This window comes from Stegostoma tigrinum, chromosome 23 (genome assembly GCF_030684315.1).
Source record: "Stegostoma tigrinum isolate sSteTig4 chromosome 23, sSteTig4.hap1, whole genome shotgun sequence".
Taxonomy (NCBI): Eukaryota; Metazoa; Chordata; class Chondrichthyes; order Orectolobiformes; family Stegostomatidae; genus Stegostoma; species Stegostoma tigrinum.
This window is the reverse complement of record NC_081376.1, coordinates 42460241-42472482: the sequence shown is the minus strand read 5'-3', so window position 1 is coordinate 42472482 and position 12242 is coordinate 42460241. Positions and strand designations below refer to the sequence as shown.

Below are 12242 nucleotides of genomic sequence, written 5' to 3'. Positions count from 1 at the left end.
GTTCTGGCCCAAGGACACTGTTAGCATCACCTCATTACTCTTCCACCTTATGTCATTTCCCTTGTTCTGAACTGAACAAATAGTTCCAGTCAGCACAGGACAGTGGCTGGGGCTCAGGTCCTTTGAGTTCACAAGCTGCTGTTCTTTATGCATGACAACAAAATGTGAGGCTGGATGAACACAGCAGGCCAAGCAGCATCTCAGGAGCACAAAAGCTGACGTTTCGGGCCTAGACCCATGCATGAGCAGCTTCTGACAAACACTACCAAATCAGACAGTACTACCCTTTCACCACCTCCACTCTCCTCAGAGCTGCCAATTGCATCCTACTCTGCTGTTGTTGCCCAACTGACCATTCTTCAGCTGCTCAATTCTGGAGGGCATCTCATGTCAAGTGGATCCTTACATCATCCTGCCAATCTTAGTCATATTTTCCAGTGCTGCACAGCGAGAAGCTAACATTTTTAAAATATCTATTTGTCTCCAAAAATCAGGTGGAAAACGTATTTGTAAGAAATGGACTAACATCTGAAAAGCAGCTGACAATTCTCAGTCAAAACACAATAAGCTTTCGATCCCAAACGAGGGAGAGTGAACAAATAATATTGCTCCACAATTTTATAAAAGCAAATTATTTCTCGACATGGGGAAGGAATGACGCTGAAATTTTGGGCTGATATTTTTAGTAAAATATTTACACTAACGCATTTTTATTCACTGGCCCACAATCAATTGGAAAGAAAGCTATTTTTCTACAAAGAAGTGGTAAAATGAGCAGTTGTCCAATTACATAGCTCTTGCTTACATGGAAACTTAGCAACAAATGGAATCTGGATTGGAACGTTTGTTTAATTTTAATAACATGGCACTTACATACACGGAACTAGACTCTTCCTGTAATTGTTGCTGGTTGGTGTAGCCCAGAGTAGGACACTCTCTCAATGGCATGGTTTGGGCTGAGAAAAGCAACATTGCAGGAATTCTGCTTTAAAACACGAGATATTTAGAAGGCAGCTCATCACCGCCTTCCCAAAGGCAACCAGGAACAGCCCATAAATTCTGGGCCCAGCCAGCAACACCCAAATCCCACAACAGAACTGAAAAATGAGTTTGTGTTCATTTTTGTGTTTCGCTCAGGAATATTCAGCTTGAAGGAATTCGATTTGTTTCCTCTGACAGAATTTCTGATTCCTGTCCCAATGAAAAGTCGTTGACCTGAACCATTAACTGTTTCTTTCTGTGTGGATGCTGCCTGATTTGCTGAGTGGTTCTCGCATTGGATTTCTTTAAGGATGTTATTTCACGTTCTTTGTGCTGGTTATGGGCTAATATTACACTCAGAATGTGTTTTGCCCACTGATGGCCCAGAGAAAGACTTCCACAAGAATTTCAGACTCTCGACTTATTTGTGTACTGCTGGAGTAGAAATTGGATGTAAATCCAGCAAACTGAGGGTGACCTACTGGGCAGAATGGAAATTAGAGTCCAGTGCAACTTTTTAAAAGCTGGTCATTGTAGACTGGGAGTGCAGGGCTTAGCTCATTGACTGCACTGACCATTACCTCAACCATATTTCTCATGTCTTTACCCCACATTTTAGAGAGGTGCTTTGTAGCAGAGTTAGGTAACTACGCAGTGAGACATGGCAAGAAACCCAATGCCTATACCTTCCCAGAGTCAGGCTTCCTCAAGGGATCGGGAGGCACAGAATGCTGGGTACCTGCAGCAGAAACAGATGTTCTCAATCTTCTATCTTACTTCAGCGAGGGTTTACGCAACTGATTTCTGCCATGAGGAGATTCTTACACAAAACGGCTGGGATTGAGTCTGTTGGAGTTTAGAAGAACGAAGATCATTTTGGATCCTGAGAGGATCAGATGGGGCTGGGTACTGGGAATGTGTTTTCCATTCATGGGACAAACTAGAACTAGAGGACACAGTTTAAACATGAAGAGTCTCATTGAATATGAGGTAAGAAGTCTTTTGGGGGGATCAGTAGTCGATGAAAGTCTTCCTCAGACAGCAGCAGTGGTGTAACCATTGAATATTTTCAGAGTTTAATAGATTTCTGGTGGCAAAGAAATCAAAGAGGGTAGACAGTAAAGTCGAGACAACAGTCAGATCAGCAGTGATCTGATCAAGGGCCTGGTCTTTCTCCTCATTCATATACCTCCCATACTGTACAGGAATTGCTTCCAGCTCTGCTTTAGTAAGTTTGGTCCACAATGCTCTAAGTGTCTTACAGATCTAATTGCAAGCTGCACAGAGCACAGCACCTGCTGGTCTTCACTTTCACCTGTTTAAGTGAGGTCACCCAGGGTTTGATGGTTTGTGGGAAAGGCCATGAGGATATTCAGGTCTGGAAGGGTCATGATTTGAATCGTTAACTCTGTTTCTCTTTCTGCAGACGCAGCCAGACTCACCGAGTATTTTCAGCTTCTTGTTTGCTAATTTCACGCAATCTCATCTGGTGCTTCACAAAGACTCAGGCATCTAGAAACCATGATTTTACAGTTGTTCAGTCGCTCTATTATTTAATTCTTCCAAGGGAATGTTATTAGCATCTAAAATATCCTGAGTAGCCATAGTAGACTGTGGACTGTATGTTGAATGCAGTCTGGTTTGATATCTCCTTTTGAAGCGTCATTCAGGCTAATTTATGTAGGAACTTTCAAACTCTGTCATTCAAATGAGTAAAGGTGACTGTTTCAACGGAAATACAGAAAAAATAATGAAGACTCGTAGCTAATTCACATTTTTATTGAAAAGTCAGATCTGACTTACCTGCTGCTATGTTGTGCTAATAAATGGAGAGGTAATTATCAGGTTCAATTATACACACAATTAAAGAGATTTGGGTGGAATTTTCCCCTCCCCAATGTGTCAGGAATAGTGATCACCATCCTCTTTAAATGTACAGATGTACAGGGCCTGCTTGGTCAGTGAAATAGAAGATAAACACTTCCTAGTCTAACTAGAAGAGACTCATGCATTGAACAAGAATAGTTTATCACATATTAGCAACGAGCTACAAATTCCATTGATTCTATAGACAAGGTTACAAAGATTTTGAGGAAGTTAACTCTCAATTATTCGAAATCCTAAGCTACTTACAAAACCATATACCATCACCATCCTGGCCAGTACTTACTTCACTCATCAGTATTAACTGTTTCAGACCCATATACATGAATAACAATTCAGCAAAGCAAGTGATTAAATGTATATAACAATCCACATTTCTATCAAACATATTCCATCCAGTGTTTCTCCATTAGCTTATTTCAAAGTAGTACTAACAGGTTTTCACACACTCCTGAGTCAAACTTATAATATTTTCCATTCTTGGTGATCTACAACAGCATTATTCCAATGAAAATGACGCGATTACATAGGTTAATCATCCAAACTGGCAGGCAGACCAACACATATACTGTGATCAACAAATTCTGGTGGCACTTCATAATGTCCTTTATAGAGACATAGAGTCATAGAGCACAAAAACAGACCCTTCAGTCCAACTTATGTGTATGGAACAAGGAAATGGTGGAGGCTGGTAAAATTACAATAATTAAAAGTCATCTGGATAGGTCCAAGAATAGGAAGGGTTTAGAGGGATATGGGCCAAATATTGGTAAATGGGACTAGATTAAATTCGGATATCTGGTCAGCATGAACGAGTAGGGCCAAAGGATCTGTTTCTGTTCTGTACAGCTCTACAACTCATCCATATCAATCAGGGTTCCTAAACTGAATAGTCCTATTTACCTGTGTTTGGCCCATACCCCTCTGAATCTTTCCCATCCATGTACCTGTCCAAATGTCTTCTAAATGTTGTAATTGTACCAGCGTCCACCAACTTCTCTGGCACTTCATTCCATACACCCACCACCTTCTGTGTTAAAAAAATTACACCCTCCCCAACCTGGTACCTTTTAAATCTTTCCGCTCTCAAATCTTTCCCCTCTCACCTTAAACCTACGCCCTCTAATTTTCCATTCACCGACCCTTGGAAAAAGACACCTTGGCTTCCAGCTTATCAATCCCCTCGTGATTATATAAACCTCTATAACGTCATCCCTCAACTTCCTACGCTCCGGTGATAGAAGTCCCAGCATATCCAGCCTCTCCTTATAATTCAAGCTCTCCAGTGTTGGGAACATCCTTCTCAATCATTTCTGCACCCTTTCTAGTTTAAAAATATCTTTCTTATAAATGTCAACCCAAGCTTACCTTGTGAAATAAAAGTTAGCAAATAATTCAGCTGACGGCACAAATCCTAAAGAACACAGAGATAACAAAGTGCAGAGCTGGATGAACACAGCAGGCCAAGCAGCATCTCAGGAGCACCAAAGCTTTGGGCCTAGACCCTTTGAAGAGTCTAGGCCTGAAACGTCAGCGTTTGTGCTCCTAAGATGCTGCTTGGCCTGCTGTGTTCATCCAGCTCTGCACTTTGTTATCGCGGATTCTCCAGCATCTGCAGTTCCCACTATCTCTAAAGGACACAGATTTTAGATTTTGGACAAAAGACAGAGCAGGGAAATATATGGAAGACATTTCTTCATGCAGTCAGTGGCAATGGCTTAGAAACTGCTGCTCATAAAAATTATTGGAAGTGTCAAGGCGCATAAAGCAAAATGGATGGGTATCTTAAAGGAAAGAACTCGCAGAGTTACAGAGACTGAATAGGGCCGTGGCGATGACAGCGTTGCTCTGAAGAAGTGATACTGTACTGGAAGCCTTCACTCTCTTTTCTCTCTCTACCAATGCTGCCAGACCTGCTGAGGCTCTCCAACACTTTCTGTGTTTGTGACAGGATTTCTCGCCTTGACTTGCCCTTTTGAAATGCCCTTCAGCCATGATTTAAATGGCGGAGTGGACTTGATGGGCCGAATGGCCTTACTTCCACTCCTATGTCTTATGGCCTTATGGTCTTATGGACTTATCAGGCCCAAGGGGAGAGACTTGGGGCAGAAGACCAACGATATTCATCCTGAGGTCGGGAGCAGCATTTCCCAAGTAGCAAGGGAAGATTCTCACCTAGCAGTGATGAGCTGCCGGTTACAGGGGGTTTGCCCGTCAACTGCCTTATTAACAGCCCGACTTATTAATATTCAGCTTCCTATTTTACCAAGCGCACCAAAAGATTGAGAAACTTTGATGTGGAAACCAGAGTTAACGCATGACAACCTCAGCTTGCCACCTGCTTCAAAGGACCTCGTTGTTGGATACCAACAGCTCAGGGCACCTCTGTGAGCACTGGCCACTCATAGCCCTTGTCCGGGGACATTGGCAGCCAATAGGTGCCAGCCATAAGAACCCTCATGGCATATCTCTAATCCACTTATAGGACGCTTCTGCACTTTAATGCTGCACCTTGGGCTGTTGGGATGGGTGAGAGTGAGTGAGGGGAAGATGTTGCAGGGCATCGTGAGAGCAGAGAAACTGAAACCTTGGTGGGAGATGGGTACAGAGGCAAAGATAGAGTGACCATGAGGTATTGGAGAGAAGGTAGTGGCAGATTGGAGAAGATCATTGCCTTCCTACACGCCTGGGCTGAGGTGGCACTGACCGGGGGCAACCTTAGAGCAGGCTGGCATTCTCTAGTGGTGAGGCCTCCACTGGTGGTCCTGGAGGAGGAGGATGAGCCTTCCTGGGAGGACGAGGGGGCTCCCAAGTTTCTTTATGTTTGCCATATCCAGGGTGAACATCAGGAACTGTGGAGGACAAGTAACACAGAATGGCTCAGTGGTTAGCACTGCAGCCTCACAGCACCAGGGACCCAGGTTCAATTCCACCCTCAGGCAACTGTCTGTGTAGAGTTTGCACATTCTCCCCGTGTCTGCGTGGCATTCCTCCCACAGTCCAAAGATGCACAGTTTAGGTGGATTGGCCAAGCTAAATTACCCATAGTGTTCAGGGATGTGTAGATTAGGCAGGTGGAATGGGTCTGGGTGGGATGCTCTGATATTTGGGTGTGGACTGGTTGGGCCGAAAGGCCTGTTTCCACACTGTAGGGATTCTATAGTGGACAGTGCTTGTCTGAGCATGCAGCATGCTTTTAGAGATGCCACATGCACAAGGAATTGCTGGCCTTTCAGCGGATAATGCTGTGCTGTGCCAGGAATATCATGTCGTAAGTTGAGATAGAAATTGGACATGAGGATCATCACAGAGCCAAGGTAGGTAATTAATGTGGTGATCTTGGTAAGATACAGTGAGAAATTTTCCTAGTCCTCATGGCAAAAATACCTTTAAACAACTTGACACAACTGGCACTTAGCCAAAGAAACATTGGATTCATCCCTACAGTACAAAACCAGGCCATTTGGCCCAACCAAAGTCCATGCTGTTCTATACCAGCTTGCCCTCATTCCTCTTCTTCCAACCTGATCAGCACAAGTCGAGGCAAATATCAGATCTACCATAATGTTACCAAATGCTAAAGCAGGCCCAAAGACTTGAATGGTTTATTCCAACCGCTGGTTTTTTTCTAATATTCCAACAATATTCTGTCCTTTTCTCCCTCCTGCACTTCCCAGTCTCCATGGAATGCTTTTGCTATTGTCTGTATTGCTCCTCGTAGTGGCACATTTCACATTTTAACCACTCTCTGAATAAAGGATGCCATTCAAATGTATGTAAGTATCATTTAAAGACAACAATATTCATATGACCCTTTGGCGGACTGGGTTACCGTCTAGGCATTTCAGCACCAATTTGTTTAACACAGTGCATGTCTGCGATGCATTGATAAGTTATTTGAATGTTCCTTCCACTCCTTCCAAATGAACAGTTACCCAAAAGGAACAAAAACAAAGTTGCTGGAAAAGCTCAGCAGGTGTGAAGGAGAAAACAGAGTTAATGTTTCGGGTCCAGTGTTTTGAGGAAGGGTCACTGGAGCCAAAACATTAACTCTGTTTTTTTTTCTTCACAGATGCTGCCAGACCTGCTGAGCTTTTCCAGCAACTTTATTTTTGTTCCTGATTTACAGTATTCGCAGTTCTTTCCGGTTTTTTAGTTACCCAAAAGGCATATTTTTGATCTAAAGGCCCCAATGTTTCCTGCTTTCATTGAGGGAGGTCTGGAAGAAAGCTGATGCTGCAGTAAATTTCATGTGGAATTGTGTAGAATTTAATGAACACAGCGATTTTTCTCCCACTGCACTGTCCAGCTTGGGGGTCAGCAACCGGTCCCTTTATCAGAGGTGTTCTAAGTAAGGCAGGATTTTAACAAAATAAATAAGGAGGGATTGTTTCCAGGCCCTGTTAACGATGGACACAGATCATTTTGTAATAGACAAAAACATTAAAAAAACGTTGTTTTGTAAACACATACAGTTGCTGTGTTCTGTTGAACAGGGCGTAGACCTAGACTTGATAGTAGCTTTCAAGAGACAATTGGATAAATGTTTGAAAGGGGAAAAATGGGTGGCCATGAGGAAAAAGTTAAGAGGGACGATTGGCCAGCTCCTTCTGAGTTAACAAAGCTGAATGGCCTCTTATGATTTCTGAAATAAAATCGTTCTTTTTTTTTGCGTGATTTAGCTTTCCTTCAAAACAAAACCAGGTTATTTTTCCTTGCTATAGAAAGCCCTCCTCCTTTCAACGTCTACATGTGCTTGTCACTCTGACTGTCCTTGAAGGAGATTCTCCTGTCCCATGGCCTCCTCATCCATTGCATTCAGGGACTCGGTAACTCCTTGGAACATCAGGAAGCTGGAGTTGCTGTGGATCAGCTGCTTGCTGGGACTGGAGTGCACCTGCTCTAGTTTCAGGGAGGCGAAAGGATTCATCCCGTAACCAATGATTCGGGTTTCCAGCTCCTGAAGGATCTCCAGGGAATATTTCAACTCCTGGTCACTGCAAAACAGGGAGGGTTATAGCTTAATGCAGAAACAGCACAATGGCTACCAGCACTCAGGACAGTGCCAGTGAGCATATGATATTGTTCACAAAGGAGCCAGTCCCCAAACTGAACAGCCCAGTACACTGTCTTCAATGGACCAGAGAGCAGGTGGAAATGTATCTCTAGCAAGGTAATCTGGAGGGGTAGCATCTCCACCCGAGCAACAATTAAATGCTGCATTTATGTAGTGCCTTTATCATACCTCATGGGAGTTCCCGAAGAAGTGAATATCAAACAATACATACATGATACCATATAAGGTGGTCTTGGGGCTTGGTCAAACAAATGGGTTCTAGGGAGCATCTTAAAGTAAGAGGAAGAGATGGAGACACAGAAAACTTTAGGGATGGAGTTCCAGACCTTGAGGAACTGGTGAAACCACCAATGATGAAGAATTTTTAAAAACCACACAGATGCGGAACTGAAGAAGCTCAGTTCTCTTGAAAGCTTGTAGGACTGGATGTGTTTATTGAAATAACTTCTTGCTTTTGGGTTAGCCAAGGTAAATGTGGGGTTATGGGAATAGGGTGGGGGTCTGGGTGGGACGTTCTATGGAAGGCCGGTGTGGACTTGATGGGTTGAATGGCTTCTTTCCACATAAAGTCAGAAGTCACAAAACACCAGGCTGTTGTCCAAAAGGTTTATTTGAAATCCCAAGCTTTCAGAGTGCTGCTGTTTTGTCAGGTGAAGTGGAGGGGTAGGCACGGGCACAGAATTTATAAGCAGAGAGATTATGGCAAGATAGCTAAGTTCTGTACCCATGAGGACAGCGTTAATCATAATCTTGGGTTCATGTCCCACCATGTGACCCCACGCTGCTGTTCTGTGTTAATTCTTTCTTACTGCTGTGTTCTGACACTATCGCCTCAATAACCTGTTATGATCTCTCTACCATAATTAGTTTGTACAGTTTTGGATTACTTATTACTTTGGTTAGACCCTCATCATGCCATTCTAACACCTATCATGTTATTCCAGATGTTTGGTTTGTTTCTAGCGCCATCCTGTTTTTGATTTTTTTTGCAATTATCTGTCTGGATCATAGGTCATCCATTCACTTGGTATTCAACTGTTGTTACTTTACTCACACCATCTGACACTCAATCACCCACAAAGACTTGTCATTCAGCTGTCAACACTCCACTTACACCCTTTGTATTTCTCTTCTGACACTCTTAATCACCTGGAATTATCCTGCCATTATCTCTCTACCTATAAATTCTGTGCCTGTGCAGTTCTCTTCACTTCACCTGACGAAGGAGCAGCACTCCAGAAGCTTGTGATTTCAAATAAATCTGTTGGACTATAACCCCGTGTTATGTGATTTCTGACCTTGACCACTCCAGTCCAACACTGGCACCCCCATGTCAATCTTTCTGCACTGTAGGGGTTTTATTATTCTTGTAGCTCCAGTTTCATGCTCTGCGGAGGTTCAAATCCTGCCATTGCTACAGGCAAAATGCAGAATGACTTGGTAAATCTGGGGTGTACCTCATCTCAGTAAGACCAACTATGAATCAATTATCATCAAAGTCCGATATCCTTTAGGGAATGGGATCTGTTGTCCACATATAACTCCAGACCCACAACAATGTGGTTAAATCATAGCTGTCCTTTTAAAAAGCATTCTGAAAAAAACAATTAGGAATGGGCAATAAAAGCTGGTTTTGCTATTGTAACCCACATCCCATGAAAGAATAAAGGAAAAGCAAACACCGAGGAAAGGATAGGTCAGACAGACAAACTGAGTCTCTCCTGCTAATGTGACTGTGACTGCCCTCCCTCTGGTACTGTGACACCTCCTTCACTCTTTACTAAAAGAAAAGGAGAAATGATGTGAAAACTGCAGGTGGGAGCCCTTACCTGTACACTGTAAAGAGAGATGGGATGTTGTAGTCCCTCAGTAGTAGAAGTGTTGGGAGCCAGCCCTCAGCCAAGCCCTGTGAGACATGAAACCCTGGGGACGGAGAAAACCAGCTTAAAATCAAATGCAGAGATCATTTTCCACCCATAATGTTGGAGCTTCTGAATTACTCTGCACAAGCAATGGCATCCTTTATTGGCATTTTCAGGGAATAATGTCTATCAGAATCAATCCACGGTCTTGACTTGCTTTCTTTAGCCTTCTCCTTCTCTCTCTCGTTCTGCATTTTCTGCAATCTCCTCCACCCAGTCTGCAAGCAATCTGCCCTCGCTTTTTAACACCGTGTGCGCTCTCAATAGACTTTGATCAGGACAATCACGAGAAAATCAAAGTCAAAGGGGAAGTGACATTAAACCATACCCTGGGGAAGGGAGGGGAGAGGAAGGGGGGGGGGGCATTAACCTCCCGATAATGACGCCTCAATCGATGAGACTCAATTTTCCAACCAACCCGCACTCTGTTCTCACAGTATCTATTGGTGTTCCCTTTGCAATCTGATGTTCTTGCACCTGTCTCGATGAGGAAGTGTTGTCAGCAGTTTTTTTTTCTCTCGGAAAATCTCTCAATTCTGGTTACCCATGGAGGGTAGGGGTTAGGGGTAACAGTGCCCATGGACGACTAGAAATGCGGGTTCCGCTCATTTGTACCTCCTCTCTCTACCACAGAGGCTTACTGAGGCAGACCAGATGAAGTAATGGGGAGAAAAAAAGAGATGGGGCTTTGGGCAGACCTCTTGAGTACACAGATAACATGATTCTTGTGTACTCAAATTCAAAGGGAGACGAAGGCGGGGGTGCTGGACGAACTGATTGAGGTATGTACAATTATGAGAGTCAGAGAGTAACTTGTGAGAATCTTTTCCGCCTGGCAAAGGTGTCTTGGACCAGAGGGCATAAGGTTTAAGGTGAGGAGTAAGTTTAGAGGGGATCTGAGGAAAAGGTGGTAGAAATATGATGTGTGCTGCCCGAGATGATGTTGGAAGCAGATGTTCTTGCAACATTTAAGAAGCATCTGGATGATCGCTTAAAGCGCCCAGCCAAAGTAGGCCATGAACCAAGTGCAGGTAAACAGGATCAGTGTGGTTTGGTGTTTTTGGTCAGCATAGGCATGATGGGCTGAAGGGACTTTTTCTATGTTGTATGCCTCCATGATGATTAACATATTGTTCATATTCTTACTCTGGATCACTGGGTTAGGAATGAGAATTCGAAACCCACAGTATTTAGTTGAGACCCCCCCGTGATAGTAACCCAACTACAACAGAAGCTTGTTTTCTCCTTCAGCTGTTACATGAGAAGCATTCAGTCATCACCCCTCATCCATTGTCCCGTTGGATTTTACCCCCACCTTTTCCAACGCAGGCCCTCACTACCCACATATCCATTCAGCCCATCCTTGGACCAAACAAAACATGAAACTCCTCCTGACGTGACTGATAGGAAAAGCAAGAGTCACAAAATTTAGCCCTATGTCCCAGACGGTTTTGTCTCCACACATTGGCACCCACCCTCTTTCAGCACTTGTGGGAGAAGGCATCTCCCATTCAAGATGGAGCTGAGGGGAAATTTGGGTGGCACGGTGGCTCAGTGGTTAGCCCTGCTGCCTCACAGCGCCAGGGACCTGGGCTCGATTCCAGCCTTGGCGACGGTCTGTGTGGAGTTTGCACATTCTCCCAGTGCCTGCGAGGGTTTCTTCCCACAGTCCAAAGATGTGCAGGCCGGGTGGATTGGCCATGCTAAATTGTCCATTGTGTCCAGGGATGTGTAGATTGGGGGTCGGTTCTGGGCGGGATGCTCTGAGGGTCAGTGTGGACTTGTTGGGCTGAATGGCCTGTTTCCACATTGTAGGGATTCTATAAAAAAAGTTTTCTCTCATAGGATGTTTAGAATTCTATCTTCTAGTGAGCAGCGCAGGCTGAGACATGGGGTTCATTCACCACTGAGTTGGACAGATTCCTGGTTGATGTGGAAGTCAAGAGGTTCTGGTGGTAGGGGGCCTGGGAAGGGGGGGGAATTCAGGCAGTAAAGGGTAGTTGAGTTCATAATCAGATCAGCCATGATGGATCGGGGCCGAATGGCCTATTACTGCTTCTATTTCTTATGTAACAAAGACAACGTGGTTTTATACAGCACCCTTAACGTAGTAAAACATCAGAAAGCACTTCACAGGTGCATCGTCTGATAGATACTGACACCGAGACTCAGAGCGAAATATCAGGACAATTGGCAAAAAAAGGCTTGGTCAAAGAGGTCGATTTTAATGAAATAAAATAAAAGATTGGGGTCTTCCATGATCCTAAAACATCCCAAACACCTTACAGCCAACAAAATGCTTTTGATGGAAATCACTGTTATAATGTAGAGAATCCTGTAGTTCACAGCAAACTCCTACAAGCTACTGTAATAATCCA

At 43.9% G+C, this 12242-nt stretch overlaps 1 protein-coding gene across 2 annotated transcripts in view; it reads right to left on the bottom strand.

Moving 5' to 3' along the window:
- Positions 1-6932: 6932 nt before the first annotated feature.
- LOC125462213 (putative protein MSS51 homolog, mitochondrial) overlaps positions 6933-12242 on the bottom strand; it is a 33718-nt gene continuing 28408 nt past the window's right edge. For both annotated transcript variants that reach the window (XM_048551955.2, XM_048551956.2), the window contains exons 6-7: positions 9772-9865; positions 6933-7862 (exon numbers count right to left, since the gene is read on the bottom strand). In XM_048551955.2, the coding sequence (XP_048407912.2) occupies positions 7625-7862; positions 9772-9865 (332 nt within the window). In that variant the 3' untranslated portion in view covers positions 6933-7624. The remainder of the gene's footprint in view (positions 7863-9771; positions 9866-12242) is intronic.